The sequence below is a fragment of the Notamacropus eugenii genome, chromosome 5, assembly GCF_028372415.1.
Source record: "Notamacropus eugenii isolate mMacEug1 chromosome 5, mMacEug1.pri_v2, whole genome shotgun sequence".
NCBI classification, from domain to species: Eukaryota; Metazoa; Chordata; class Mammalia; order Diprotodontia; family Macropodidae; genus Notamacropus; species Notamacropus eugenii.
In genome coordinates, this window is record NC_092876.1 from 33,791,900 (window position 1) to 33,807,042 (window position 15,143).

General features: G+C 53.2%; 2 protein-coding genes and 1 long non-coding RNA gene across 5 annotated transcripts in view; 2 read left to right on the forward strand and 1 right to left on the reverse strand.

Annotated features, from left to right (window-relative positions):
• AGRN (agrin) overlaps nucleotides 1–6,546 on the forward strand; it is an 86,704-nt gene extending 80,158 nt beyond the window's left edge. For all 3 annotated transcript variants that reach the window (XM_072608431.1, XM_072608433.1, XM_072608432.1), the window contains 5 exons: nucleotides 56–248; nucleotides 609–696; nucleotides 2,848–3,072; nucleotides 4,243–4,346; nucleotides 5,355–6,546. In XM_072608431.1, coding sequence (XP_072464532.1) covers nucleotides 56–248; nucleotides 609–696; nucleotides 2,848–3,072; nucleotides 4,243–4,346; nucleotides 5,355–5,512 — 768 coding nt within the window. In that variant the 3' untranslated portion in view covers nucleotides 5,513–6,546. The remainder of the gene's footprint in view (nucleotides 1–55; nucleotides 249–608; nucleotides 697–2,847; nucleotides 3,073–4,242; nucleotides 4,347–5,354) is intronic.
• Nucleotides 6,547–10,872: 4,326 nt separating this feature from the next.
• On the reverse strand, nucleotides 10,873–13,955 carry LOC140503985 (uncharacterized). Its single transcript, XR_011966930.1, has 3 exons — nucleotides 13,790–13,955; nucleotides 13,114–13,639; nucleotides 10,873–12,007 (listed from the first exon to the last, which is right to left on the reverse strand). It is a non-coding gene; the product is annotated as an uncharacterized lncRNA (long non-coding RNA).
• Nucleotides 12,828–15,143, forward strand: part of LOC140503981 (tyrosine-protein phosphatase non-receptor type 11-like) — a 49,592-nt gene continuing 47,276 nt past the window's right edge. Inside the window, exon 1 of the mRNA XM_072608436.1 lies at nucleotides 12,828–12,951. Coding sequence (XP_072464537.1) covers nucleotides 12,938–12,951 — 14 coding nt within the window. The 5' untranslated portion in view covers nucleotides 12,828–12,937. The remainder of the gene's footprint in view (nucleotides 12,952–15,143) is intronic.

A 15,143-nucleotide genomic window follows, 5' to 3' on the forward strand; every position in this document is an offset into this window, starting at 1 on the left:
GGGGCATGGCTCCCAGGTAGCCCCCACACCTGCCCCTTCCCTCCCCTGCTTCCAGGTCTCATTGAAGGGTCGCCAGCTGTTGACAAGGGAGAACGTCCTGGATGCTGTCGAGATCTCCTCCTTCCCCGACCACCCCTGTACCCGGGCCTCAGGCCAGCCCTGCCTCAATGGGGGCTCCTGCTCTCCCCGGCAGGACACCTATGAGTGCCTGTGCCCTGGGGGCTTCTCAGGGGCCCACTGCGAGAAGGGTGAGGCCGGGGCTTCGTTAAGGGGTGGTTTGGGAGAGAAGCCTGGCGAGACAGAGCTGTGCCACTTTGGCTTTCTTCCACTATAGTTAGAGAGATTAAGGTTAGACTCAGAAAAGAAAGGAGGTGAGGGTTAGAAGGGGAGGGAGCAGGGTGCAGTAAGAAGTGAGCTGGCATTAGAGGGCCTGGTTTCAAATCCCAACCCAGCCTCTTCCTACCTGTGCGCTCTTGAGCAAAAATTGCATGTTTCAGGGGACAGTTTTTCCCAGCACAGTGAAGGAGTTAAACCAGCTGATTCCTAAGGTCCCTTCTGGCTCTACACTAGTGGTCCTAACTCCTTCCTCCTCCCCCCACCGCACCCAGGGCTGATTGAGAAGTCGGCTGCTGACCTGGACTCCATCGCCTTTGATGGACGCACATTCATTGAGTATCACAATGCGGTGACCACCAGGTAATACTCCCCTGACTCCTGAAGCTCCCCTGCCCCCCCAGCCTCCCATTGGACCCCTCACCAGCTGCCTTCAGATCTCCCAGCAGCTTCTAAGAAGATTGGAAGGGAGAGCCAATCAAGGCTACCACCAACGTCCCTGACCAAGGGTGGGAAGTGGAGTCTTTCCCTTTCCTTCCTCCCTTCCAGTCGGCCCCCTCTCCCTTACTAGCCTGGCCCTCTGCACTTTCTGTATGTCTCTGATGTCTGTCTGTCTTCTATCTCCAATTGCCTGTCTGTGTCTTGCCTTCTTACTGTCCTTGTTTCTCTGTTTCCAAGCGAACTGACCAATGAGATCCCAGCGTAAGTAGCTCAGTAGCTCCACCCCCCTCACTGGACATGTGCCATCCTCATTGATCATGCAATCACCCTACAGCCCCTGACCTTTCCCCTCTCCCCCAGTCCCCATCCTCATAGGTCAGCCAGCTTCAGGGACTGTCCATCCATTCCCAGACTCCTTATCCTCAGGGGTCTTACAGGTCAGCCCCCTTCGCCCCTGCCAATCTTCTCAGTCCATTTAGCTTTTCTGGGGCTCCCCATCCTCATGTGTCCACTGGCCAGCCTCCAAGCTGCAGGTCACCCATCAAGCATCCCCAGTCTCATCATCTTCATGTGCTTACCAGTCATCCCCAGGCCAGAGCACTGCCCCTCCACCTTCACAGGCCATCCATCCATCCATCCATTTCCTATCCCTAAAGGTCACCTGTCCCCAGGCCTATCCTCAGCTAGGGAACCATGCCCAGGGTAGGGGCCAGGAACAGTGGAAGCAGTGGAGATGGCAGGAACTGAGGTTCCGACCTGGGGCCTAGAGCCGTTAACAGGGAAGATTCGGGTCAGACATCAGGAAGAAGTTTCCTGACTGTTTGGAGCCTCAGCCTCCCTGTCTGGTACCAGTCCTCAGACCCAAGTGAGTCGGGCTGGGCTAGGTTAGTTTTCATTTCAGGGAGATATTGCTACCCTTCTCTCGGTGATGAGGGCCTTCCTGTCTCTTACAATGCTCCTAAGCACATTGTATGTGTACACCCGGTTTATCTCTGTGTAGCGCACATGCGTATTAGTGTACTTGGTGTTCTGTGTTTTCCCGACAAGGCATCCCCTTGACCTCCCATCCTGCTTCATCCCATCCCTCCTCCTCCCTTGGGAGCTAAGAGTTGGGCTTTGTCTGGCCCTGGGCTGGCACTGGGGCTGCATAGATGTCTGCATGCTTCCAGTGGCCAGGCCACAGATTGTCCGCCTCCCCACAGGAAGCCTCTGTGTTCTGTCTGAAGGGGCCATATCCCCATTATTAAGACCCTCCCAGTTCTCTGATTTTGGGAGAATGGGCAGGCATCTTCCTATGGGGTTCTCCAGGACACTGGAGAGGGGGAAGGGAAGGCCTGGCGATCCCTTCCTTGTACCCAAGACAGATCCAGCTATGCTCATGCCCCCTAGGTAACCCTGGAATAACCATCTACTAGGGCTTGATCATGGGGAGGTCTACCCCAAGGTAGAGGATGGAACTGAGCAACCTTTAGACGGTCCAGTCCCCTTCAGGGAGGACCTTCTCTTCCCCAGGAAGGGAATGACCCAAGACTTCATCCCCAGAAACACTAGGGGTAGGGGGGAGCAGCTTCCTCCTTTCCCCATCACTTCCCTGGGTTCCTTGGTCAGCCTCGTCCTCCCCTGGCCTCCCTGCCCCTGCTCAGGCTTCCTCTCTCCCTGCTTACTGCTTCCCTCCCTCTCTTCTTGCTTCTAAGTCCTGATGCTCTGGACTCCGGGGTCCTTTCCAGGTGAGCGTGTGCCCAAGTGCCCAGGTCCACTGTGGCCTCCCTGTCTGCCTGCCTCAGCCTTTTGGTGTCTCTCTGTGTCTCTTGGTGTCTCATGTGTCTCTCAGTGTCTGGGTCTCTGTGCTCCTTTGCCATTGTCTCTGTCTTTTGGTCCCCTCTGTCTGTGTCTCAGTTTCTCTTGTCCTTCCCAGTGTGTCTCTGCCTCCCCTCCATCTCGGTGGGTGCATGTCTAGACCAACTAAAGTTGATGCCCCAGGGCAGCTGCTCCTTTCCTGGTCCATTTGGGCTGTCACTCCCATTCCCCCTCCCCTCAGGTCTCTGACAACCTGTCCCGGCCTCTCCCCCACAGTGAGAAGGCCCTGCAGGAAAACCACTTTGAACTGAGCTTGCGAACGGAGGCCATGCAGGGATTGGTGCTGTGGAGTGGCAAGGGCACCGAGCGGGCTGATTACATTGCACTGGCCATCGTGAATGGCCACCTGCAGATGACCTATGACCTGGGCTCCCAGCCTGTTGTATTGCGCTCCACAGTGCCTGTTAACACCAACCGCTGGCTGCGTGTCAAGGCTTCCAGGTCAGCAGGAGCTGGGGACGAGGGGCTGGGGGGAGGACAGCTGCACAGGCCAAAGGCCGACTGTCTCAGGCATTGGCCCAGCTTGGCCCACTGGCCCTGGGGCTAATAATAGAGGTGAGAGTCGGGGCAGGGGGTACCGGCTGTGCCCAGACTTGCCTGTCCCAGATTCTAGGAATGACCAGGAGGATGGGGGTAGGGAGAATGCCCAGGCCTGCCCTGGGGACACAGCTTGGTTATTTACAGCACAGGGTGGGCCAGGCCAAGCCAGAGCAGGGACAGCTGTAGGGGGTGGCTGAGATGCTTCAGCCAGTGGGCAGGCGGGCAGGCAGATGGGAGGGTAGGCAGGCCCAGACAGCAACCTGGCCCCCACAGCAGCAGGAATCCTGGCCCTGGGTGCCCCTAGGGGGACAGAGGCCTGGCTTTGTCAGGCACAAACTGGACAACGAGGAGTAGTGGGGGATGGGCCCCATAGAGCTCCGAAGGATGGAGACACAGACACAGATTGAACCTGCCCCAGGATATGAGAGGAGACCTGACCCCACTCTGAGGAAGCAGCTAGAACCTCCTTGTAACCCACCCTCAGTTTAAATTTGTTAGACTGAGCATGGTACAACCCCATGCCCAAATGCACATGGGTACACAGACACATGCTGCAGATATGTATATACGCTAACCCTTAAGACCTACACAGGCATGATTCTCCTCATGTAATACTAGGGTGCATGTTCACATGAGGCCTGGTACACACACGTGTACTCAGACTTGCACACACCTGCCGACACCCTCAGAAAGGTCCACATGTACACACAGTACATACAGGCACACATAGACATGCATGCACATCTTTGTGCCCCAGGACATGCTGCATGCATGCAAACACGCACATATAACCACACAGAAACAGATCAGAGATGGATTTTACTCATGGAAGCAGAGGTGTCTTATTGCAAGTCAGACAGGGGCTAGAGCAGCAAGGCCAGTCAGATGGTGGCAATCCCACCAGGCTGCTTGGAGAAGGTGAGGTGGGAAAAGGGCTGCAGTGTGTGTGTGTGTGTGTGTGTGTGTGTGTGTGTGTGTGTGTGTGTGTCTGTGTGTGTGTGTGTGTGTGTGTGTGTGTGTGTGTGTGTAAGGAGCTAATTCAGCCTCCTTCTTCTCTCTCCCTTCCCCCAGAGTACAAAGGGAAGGCTCTCTGCAGGTCGGCAATGAGGCCCCGGTGACAGGATCCTCCCCACTGGGGGCCACACAGTTGGACACGGATGGAACTCTCTGGCTGGGTGAGTGCTTCTGAGAGCTGGAGGGTGGGGAGGGAAAAGGGAAAATCATTTTTTAGGAAGTCCCTCTGCCCTCCTGTGTTAATAATTGTGGCACTTCAGGGTTTCCTTCAATCAATCAACAGACATTTCTTACCAGCCCAATGAGACTGGAAGTGATGGGGTAATGGGTTATCTCTTCAGCTGTTGCCTCCACTGGAGGGATTCAGCTCCAGCTGGAGAGGGGGATGGGTTGGCCCCTCCAAGGACATGTGACATCTATAGCATTTCAGTCAAATGTCCAACTCTCTTCTCTACATACCAAGTCGAGGGCAGTGAAGGAAGCAGGAGTGGATAGAAGTCCCAGAATCATTTCTGCTGGACTTGGAATTAGGAAGCTGTGGGTATTCATGTACTCCCTGTCTGAATCTCAGTTTCCTCATCTGTGAAATGAACCTGTTTTCCCTACAGGTCTCAAGCAGACTACTTTTATGTGGAGCACTTTACCGATGCTCAAGGCCCACGGAGACATGACTTGGGAATGCATCCCAGTCACACGTCTCCAGCTCCTCAGAAGCCACTGTCCCTTAGGCTGGGCCCAGCTTTGTTTTCTTTAGATTTAAAATTTTTATGGATCTCACCTTCATTTCTGGAACAAAATGATTTATCCTTCCCTTCTCCATTCCTGTTCCCATCTTGCCATGCCTTGTGACCCAAAGAAGATCAAAAGGGGGAAACCGTTTAACCAAACCAATGAACACCTCCATTGAGTCTGGCAATGTAGGCCATATTCCACACCCTTAGCCCCCCTCCCTGACCTCTTTAAAGAAGGGATGAAGGGGTATTTTCTCCTCTAATGTTTGTGCAGAGTAGCTTCTTTTCCTGTGTTCGCTCAGCTTAGGTCACTCCTGTAGCCAGTCCCCCTGACAGTGGGAGGGTGTATGGACTAAGGGGGGCATGGCGTCAGGCCCTGACAGGCAGCCAGCACCCTCCTGGTCTGACTGATCTGCTCTCCCCTGTTGTCTCACCCAGGGGGCATGGAGAAGTTGACTGTGGCACACAGCCTACCCAAAGCGTACAGCACAGGCTTTGTGGGCTGCATCCGGGGAGTGGTGGTCGGCCAGAAGGAGCTGCACCTGGTTGAGGACGCCTTACATAAGCCTGCCCTGCGGCATTGCTCAGCCCCATGATGCCCCTGCCCGCCTCCAGCCCTGCCTCATGCCAGTTGTTGTAATTATTCTCTATTTTTGTAAACTCATGGCTTTTTTTAATATATAATTTCCCCCCTGCCTGCCTGTCAGGGGATGGAGGAAATGGAGACCTTCCTCTACCCCTGCTCTGGTGAGAGCTACCTTCCACTGGCCTCCAGTTTGGGGAGGGGCCTGGGGCCCGGCCCTTATTTTGGACATCTGGTGGGCCCAAACCCAGGGGCAGCCCTATGAGGGCCTGGACCAGACAGACTGCAGGCTATTTCCCAGAGGGCTTCAGCCAGGTCCCAGTTGTCTCTCTCCCTCCTTGTTCTGCCCCCAAGGAAGATGAAGATGGATCAGACCTGGCTGAGAGAAGTCCAGGCTAGAGGGACATAAGCTAGACTGGGTCCTCGACTCCGCACTACCCATTCCCACCCCTCTCATCAGTCTTTTGTTTTGTAATTTATGTATGTAAGAGTCTGACTTTATCTGTTATTGTTTAATGCACTGTCATCCTTCTTGCCATCCCTACCATATTCCCCTCTCCCAACAGTGTCTTGTGTGTGTACACACACACACACACACACACACACACACACACACACACACACACACACACACACACACACACACACACACACACACACACACTCACACACATCGATACTCCTCCAGGACATTGCTGCCTCTGCTCAGATGGCCTGAAGCTCAGTGCCCGGGGCACGCTTCACCAAGGCTGAATGGAAACAGTGTGTGCCATCCCTTCCTTGCCTGACTTTGCTTTTCAGAAGCCAGATAGCATGAGTGGGCTCTGAGGGTCTTATTTCAGGCTTTATTTGGCGGGGAGGAGAAGCAGAGGAGGATGGTTTCTGCCCTCGCTGCTACACCTTCTCCCTGGGGCCCAGCCTCCAAACTCCTTTACCTTGGGGGACATCCATGGCTCAGGCCTGCTTGGTGCCAATAATGTGACTTTGAATTGATCTTATCTGTTGGGTTCAAAGAGCCTTTGGGGCTCTCTTCCCATATTTCCCAGCCTGGCTTGGATCCCCCATGCTCCAGGGAATGGCGACCAATCCATCCCCCTCCTGCCTGGTCACTGCATCTGAATGTGGGTGGATGGACCTCACTCCTGCGGAGAGGAAGGGACCAGATGCTGTTGGACCTTGCTCTCCCAGCCAAGGGAAGATCATTTTGAAGTCCTCTGATCCTTCCCACACCAGCTGCCTGCACTTCGTGATCATGGCACCACACTTGGGCTTCCAAACATGGGCTTTCTCTCTCATCAGAAACACCTCAGGCAGTGGTCCCCAGGGCCCATTTTTGAACTAGAAGAGAATGGGTGTGGTCTGTGGCTTTTACAGGAGTAATTATGGTGACTTTCAGCAGAAAGGACATCTGGGAGTTGGACTTTTATCCCCTTCCCACCCTCATTTTTCAGCACTAGAGTCTGGGGGGCATGGACATCTCAGAGGGAGCAAAGACTGTTAAGTGGCTCTTTCAAAAGCTGTCTTTCAGAAAGGATGATTTATCTATGGGGGTGGTAGAGTGAGGGGCGGGGGGAGGGAAACAGCTTTCAGATCCATTCCTTGTCCTTGGGTGCTGGAGCCTAGGGAGTGCCCTATCTCAAAGCTGGAGCCCTTTCATTTTGTCTCTTTCCCTGGTACTGCTGCCCTAGGGGAGAATAGGGGGGTGGGGTGGGGTGGGGCAGTCTCCCATAAGAATGAGGGAGAGAGGCATTGGAGTAGGGGAGGGTGGATGATACACTGGATGGGGCTGCACCTTATAAGTAAGAAGATATGGCCATGGCTTTCTCTCACTCTCCTCCCTGGAGGTGGTCTTGGTATCCCACATATCGGGAACAACACCAGACCCCAGGAAACTTTCCCAGATATTGGGGGGGAGAAGGGTGGTGGTGTTTGCTGGGATCAGAAACGCCTTAAAATGCAACATTTGTGTCCTTGTTTCCCTGTTCCCTCTCCCCATTCCCATCCCCACCCCAGCTGGGCACAGTCCCCCTGGGAGCCAGGACTCAAGACTGGGCCTGGTGGACACTTAATTTTCTGTTTGTATGAGAAGCCAGGAGGCCTGTTGGGGGGAGGGGGGTTGGGGGTTGGGGAGAGGGGCTGGGACCACACTGTGCCACACCATACCTCTCTATGCCACACCAAGGTAGGCCTAGCCCCTGCTCTCTTCTGGTTTGGTCAGTGGCCTCCAGGTCTCCCCACCCCCACTCAGCATGATGTAACCATTACTAACTTTATGTGTGTCTTTTGTCAGTCGCCATGAAATAAAGTTTGAAAACTTGGAAATGAATTTTTGTGTCTTATGAGATTATGGGGTAAAGGAGCAGGGCCAGAACCCTTCCTTCTCTTCTGCTTTCCAGCCCCACCTAGACCAGACTAAAGACTACTAAGAGTGCCCAGCTATTCTCAATCCCTCTGTAAGGTACACATACTTCCCCACAAGTCTATGTACCTAGCCATTAAGGGGTGTGGACCAAAGATCCTATTAGACTCAGAGGGACTATACAGGTTTTGAGTCCCCCTTAGAGGAAGAAGGGGATTATGGGGTGTTGAGAGAGAACTAGTAACTCTGATGTAAGGTCTTGTGGAACTCTTTGCGGGGCTGCTCATCTACCTTTGGTGTCTACCTTCACCCAACTCTTACCTGTGGCATGTTCAGCAGCCACACCTTGGTAAAAACCAGATGGGCTAAACCAGGTTGAGGGTAACTGACAGGCCTCAAACCCATCTACCCCAAGTCTGTGAAGACTTGGTGGAATGGGAGAATGAGAACACTTTGCTCTGATGGCCATGAAGGTGGCTGAAGCAGGCATTGTGGAGCTCTTAAACCTTGATCAGACACTGAAGACACCAAGGTCATCTGCCACATATTGGGCCATGGCTGGTGGTCTTTTGTCCTCCCATTGGACTTCAGTGACTGGAGGAGAGAGTGAGGCTGATGACTTTGTGCAGCCCTGCCTCACTTAAATCCAATTCATGAAAGTCAAGATATCACCTGTGGTGTCTCATTGGTCCTGTTCACAATGAAGGACAAACAACACAGTGCATCAGAAGAGGAAACTGAGATCCAGAGAGGTTGATGTCACTTAGGATAATGCAGTTATATGTCTAAGGTAAAATGTAAACTCAAATCTTCCTAGTTCTGAATACGCTGCCTGAAGACACAGCTTGTCTGCCACCCCATGCTGTCTCTCTCTAGGGTCCTTCAGTGTCCTGAGTGCCCATACCTGTGCTGGTCTAGTCTGACTCTCCTGAGTCCAGATGAGAGAAATGACTCACCCAGAGAATTCTGGGAAATGGCAGGTTGGTTCCGGTGCCAGTGCTGGTGTAGGCTAAAAGTATCCCACCTCCAAAGAGGCTGGAGATCAAGGCTTATCTGAGCTGTTTTGAGAAAGTTTCATGGAAGTGGTGAGGTTGGAGCTTGCTTCAGGTCAGATGGGAGTTGGGGCATGGTAAGTGTGTATGAGGAGATGAGACATAAAGACTGTGGGGACATCACGAGGAGCATACTGGAAGATAAGTCATGACTAGATAGGGACCAAATTTCAAGGGAGGCCTTAAATAGCAGGCTGAATTTAGGTTTGATGTGCTATCAGTCAAAAAGTATTTGTTAGTTTACTCCTCTGTGTCTGACATTGGAAATGACCTGATTTCACTGATTACAGGAACTGGTGAGGATGTCAATGCAAGTTGGCACAGAGCATTGCCTAGAACATGGAGAAGTTAAATGAGGCCTTTGTCTTCAAACCTGACTCTCTGGTCATCTGCCACACTGCCCAGAGGGCTCTGAACATACAAAGATTAAAAAATGATATCTCTTGCTTTCAAGGACTTTGTATCCTATCACTATATTGTAAGTTTCCTGAAAACTAACCATGGAAATGGATGGAGTACTTTAAGATCTAAAATGCATCTTCCATCCATGAGCTCATCTGATCCCCAAAGGAACAGCGATTGTGCCATAGGGCAGCCAGGGGCCACAGTGGGAAGGCTCATCTTTGTGAGTTCGAATCTGGCCTCAAACACTTTCTAGCTGTGTGACCCCTGGGTAAGTCACTTCACCCTGTTTGCCTCCATCTGTAAAAATGAGCTGGAGAAGGAAATGGTGAGCCACTCTAGCATCTACTAAGAAAACCCCAAACGGAGTCATATAGAGTTGGACATGACTGAACTGACTGAACAACAATAAAATCTCATTAGATCCCCCAAAGATCAGTGATTATGCCTTAGTCCTGTATCCCTCATAGCAGATAGGCAACGGTAGGCTGGGTATGGTTAGCCTAGAGAAAACTTAAAAGAGCCTGCCCAAATGTTTGAAGGGCTGAGGGCTGGAAGACAGATTGGCCTGGTTTTGTTTGGTCCCACAGGGCAGAAGTTCAGAGGAGGCAAATTTGCCTTAATAGATGGAAAAATTTGGCAGCAATTAGAGCTATGTGAGAGCAAAATAGATTTCCTCGGGAGGCCAGTGGGAGGTCCTATTCATTGGGTAAGTTACAACTTACTTCATGAAGGGAGACTCTACTAGGGTCTGGGTCCCATCCGATGGCTGCTGAGATCCCTTCCCACTCCAAAATGTGGTTATTCTCTGCATGGTTAATGAATGGGTAGTAGGCAACCAGAAGTGTGAAAGATTTTTACAGGAGTGTCTGGTGTCCTGACGAAGGTAGTATTTTAGGAAATTAATTTGAAGGCTTGTGCAGGGTCAGAAAGAATCGCTGGGGTCATTTTTGGCCTCCACTGGGAGGAGTTCAGGGCAGCCCAGCCCTAGCTCCTCAGCCAGGAGGATTATGAGGCAGGGGGATGGAATAGTTTGGAAAGACAGCCTTTACTTTAGCCCAGCAGCTGGGGATGGCTGAGATGGCTCCTTTAAGAGAGGGACCTTGAGAGACCTCAAGCTGCCCTCATCCCAAAGGTTCTGTGTGTCTGTCTGGGTCAAACTTCTTCTCCCCAATCCAGGCAGTCCTGGGGGCTTTGGGAAAGATGAGATTTCCTATTAGCTGTTTAGTGATAACCCCATGGCCAGATTAACAGACTCCCCACCCCCTCTCCTTCCCAGGGCTTTATGCCTGATGTCATTGTCATGGGTCAAACTGGACAAAATGGGCCCATACAGAGGGGACTCCTATAAGCCTCATTCTTTCTCTCATGGCCCCACCAATCTGGGTGGTGTCTGAATTCCTCCCACCCCCACAACAACTCCTACCCTTTCTGGAACTGAAGTTTTGGCTGCCACCCCCCCCCACTTTGGTCCCTCACTCTGCCCCTTCCTAGTCACTCTCTACCATTTACCCAGCCCCCTCCACTGCCCGCCCTCCACTAAGGAGCTGATGCCCGGAAAGACTTCTGAGGTTCTTGGAAGGAAAACATGGATAAGGAGGAATTACTCCCCAGGGTAGAGGATGGAGATCCATTATCTATCTTGTTGATCTTTAGGATATAATGCTTCTCCAGAGTGCTCAGGCTCCATGAGGGGGGGAGGGGGGACTTCAAGGCTTCAAGCCTGGGCTTTCCCCACCCCCAAGGCAAGTTTGTAGTCTACTGGCAGCTCCCCATTAGCTACTAGAGCTATCCTGACTTCACTGGGTGTCCTCCTTGAACGATGCTATCTTTGGTGGCCATTATCCTTGAGTGATGTTACCTCCTCGGGCATTATCCTTGATGGAAAATGTTCTTGAATGACATTACCTTCATTGGACATTATCCTTGATGGGTGTTGTCCCTTTGGATGGGCATTATCTCTAAGGGATAGTCCTCAAAAGGTCATTGACCCAGTTGGGTTTTTTTTTTATGGGCCAGGTAAATGGCAGGCCTGAGATGCCATTTTCTCTCCAAAGAACCTCAGGATGGCCCTTCTCCAAACTTCTGCCTCAAGGCCCTCTCCCCTCCAAGTCAAGGTTACCATCTGTTGAAAACTACCCATTCTCCAAGGTCTGGCTTGGATGGATGCCACTTCCTCTGGGTCAATCCATCAGTCTCTGAGCATTTATTAAGTACCTTCTAAGTGATAGGCCCTGTTTTGGACACAGCCTGAAGTGTCCTCACCCTCTTCTGCACCTCTCTCTCAAGCTCACTATTCATTTCCATCATGAACTGTGGCCATTTATAGATGGACCTTATACCCTCCTGATCAACTGAAGCCTGTATCTTTGCGACTGATCCCACTGAAACAGAATCTGTATGGAATCAATAGGGAATGATGGGTTCCGACCTGGGAAGATGGGGATCCTTCATAGCCTGTGAGGTGCTGGTCATCCACACATTTATATTTTACATTTCGCTGCGGCCAGATTTCAGCCAATAACATACAGGGGTACACTGTAGGCCAGATTGGGACCCTTAAAAGCTGCCTTCCTCTTCCAATAACAGAAGGGCAGTTAGCTTTCTGTCAACTTCAGGATGTCTCCTCATTCCTTCTCACCTTCTGTGACCCTTCCTGAAGGCCAAACCGGAGGTAACTCTGGCTAGGACCGCCCTTGGGGAGAGAGAGCAAACTTGTTCTGAACCCTGGGATGAGCCTGGGGGCCTAACTATGCCTGGGGGTATATTTAGTAAATGATCAGGCTATGGGAGTTATTAATAGCTGGAAAGGAAAGGCTGCCAGGGGGAGGGGAGGCATTCTCTGGCAGGGGCTGGGGGAGGGTCAGGGCTGGGCACTTGGGTTAGAATGGACATCGATCTGGTGGGGTGTGTACGTTTGGGTGCGGGTGGCTGTGAGTGCCCTCCCTCTCCACTGAGGCAGCGCCAAATCCGGCTCCCCGGAGAAGCTTTAGGGGAGCAGGGCCATTCACAGACTTCCCCAGCCTCCCAACCTTGGTCCGGGGAAAAGTGTGGGAGAGGAGGAAGAGGCAACTGTCCCAGGACCTCCTTCTCCTGGAGAAATCAGCCCCGAAACTACCTGAACTGAGGCTGTGAGAGCCAGCGAAGAAACTGAGTCAGAATTTCAAAAAAGAAAGTGCACAAAAGCTGCTTTTTCCTTTCTAGGGAGGTGCACTTGGGAAACATGACGGAGCCTGTGGATCGCTCAGGGGAGCCAGGCTGGACACTGCTCCCTTCCACTTTTCAGGAAACCAGATTAGGGTGGCGCGGCCCCTTTAAGAGCCGCGGACTTGATGACTAGGGACTGAGCTCTAGAGCCGGGGAAGTGTGGCTCTCAGCGGGAGGGAGGGACCTCCCGGGGCGGCCACGTGGTTCCAGGGCCCAAATAAGGCTATAGGAGGTGGAGATCCCTGGAGGAAAAAGGCGTGACATGGCCATATTAGGCCCAGAGGGGGCGGAACCCTATGAGGGGCGGGGCCTGCTAGCCGACCGGGGCGGGGCAGAGGAGGGCAGGGCTGTGGCCGGGCTCGGCCGCTCCTTCGAGCTTGTAAGGGGAGCCGGAGCCGGGGCCCCGGGTGGTAGAGACATGACTTCCCGCAGGTGAGCTCCTCGCCCTAACCTTCCTTTGCCTTGCCCGGGCTGGGTCCTCACTGGCCCGAGCCCGCGGAGGGTAGGTCGGGGCCACGACCCGTATTACTGAGGGTGGTGCCTTCGGGGCGGAAAGGGTGCCACACGGATCCCAATCTATCTGCTGAGACTCACCGGTCCCATCCGCGAAACGTGCGGCTGCTGGTGAGCGCTCCTGGCCACCGCCGGGCTAGTCCTGCCAGCCTCGATTTGCCGGCTTCGGGAAATGGGTCGGAGTGGGGATTTTGTCTCTCTCCTTCCTCCCACCTCCAACCTCTTGCTACCGTGGGCGCTTTCGTGGGTAGGTGGGAGGGGGAGAGGCCGGGAACGGACTCCACTTGGGCTCTGGAGGAGCTACCGCTCTAGTGAGGACCGGGTATCTACACTGCTCTCGGTCTACACTGTCTCACTTCGGGTTCTGCTTCTTCGCCTCCATCGCCCCCACTTAGGCTCGGCCCCTTTGGGGGATGTTCCGGTCCCTGGACTGCTGGGTTCCCGGCCCGCCGAGGTTCCCAGGGCGCTCTGACTCACCGCCCGTCAGAAAGGAAACACTCCGGTTTCCTTGAGCTGAGTAGCCCTGGGCGGGCCGGTCCGCCCTCGCGTAGCTGCGACTGCTGCCTCAGCGGAGCTGGGATTTGGGAGATGCGCCCAATCCGCACACCTAGCAAAGAAAATTTGGAGACCCCTTGACCGGTACCCTCCACCCCACATCCAGCTGAGGAGATAGCCTCGCTGGGCTTCCCACACCCCTCCCAAGCACCCATCCCAAGCACCCATCCCCTCCCTCCAGTCCCCAGGGGCACTGACTCACCTCTCCAGGGCTGGCCTCCGGGACCCTGGAAATTCGTAGTGCGGCTTCCTCCTGAATTACTGAATTACTGGCCCTTAGAGGATACTGGAGCCCTGGACGGCTGCAGGAAGCCCTCATATCAGCTTTGTGTGACTGGGGCCCTCCGCCGCGTGGAGGTAGAAGTGGGGGGAGGGCCAGCCAGGAAGCTTGAGTCCGAAGCCAAACCGCCCCCTTCTCCCACCCTCCACCCCACGGGCGTGCTCTGCTCTAGGCCAGACCATTACCCAGTCCTGGGTGAACAGTGCTTTGGTCAAGGACACTCACATCTAGGGCATGGAGTTCCTACCAAGTTGGGTCCTCTACCCCCTGCTTTGGTCACTATGCTGCCCCTCTCCTGGACCCTGTTGGGGACTCTTAGTGGTGCCCACGGGCACTGCAGGTGCTTTGGGAGCCGGTCCATTTGAAGTCAGATCTCAGTGCCAATCCCTGAGCCAAAAGAAGTCTTCAAGTCTCTTCCTGATCATCTTTTGGGTTCAGAGAAGTTTCCCTAGGGCTTTGGGGAGAGAGGAGGAGAGTCTTTCCCTGCTGTGGAGCAACAAGGGGATCTGAGCTGTAAAACTCCGATTCTCAAGTTCTAGACTCCAGACCTCACAAAGAGGACCAGGATGACCCTGCCTCCCTCCCCCATCTCTTTTACAAGGATTGGGTCTCTGGACTCGTCTTTCCAAGCGGGAAGGGAATCCTTTATTCCATGAGGAGTTGTTTGATCCTGGAGCTAGTTGTGAATGGGGTGGGGGGAACACCCGCTGACAACATGCTTAGAAATATCTTGAGCAGACCCTAGAATTTAGGGCTGAAAGGCACTTTAGTGATTCCATAGTCCAGCCCCCCTCATTTACAGATAAAGTGAGGTCATCTGACTTCAGGGAAAATCATTTGCCCAAAATCAGACAGGTGGTAAATAAATGTCTGGGCAGGTGTTTGAACAGATGCCAATGGATGACCAAGCATTTATTAAACTCTTTCTGTGTGCCAAGCATTGTTCTAAACTCTAGAGATACAAAGAAAAGCAAAAAGTCCCTGCCTGCAAGAACCTTGCAATTTAATGGAGAAGACAATGGGCATATAACTAGGTACATGCAAGATGCATCCAGATGGGGAGGGTAGCCTTAGGTGGGTATAGCTTTAGCTGTTGGGAGAGGGGAGGAGACTGGGAAAGGCCTCTGGGAGAAAATAGTGGGTGACCCAGTACTCCTTCCACTGTTTCATATTGTCCCTCTCAGCTTCACATCCAGGAATGATTTCCTGAGTGGAACCTGTGCCCCACCCCAACTCCTCACGAGATACTGGCTCTATGTCCCTTCATGTTCCACAC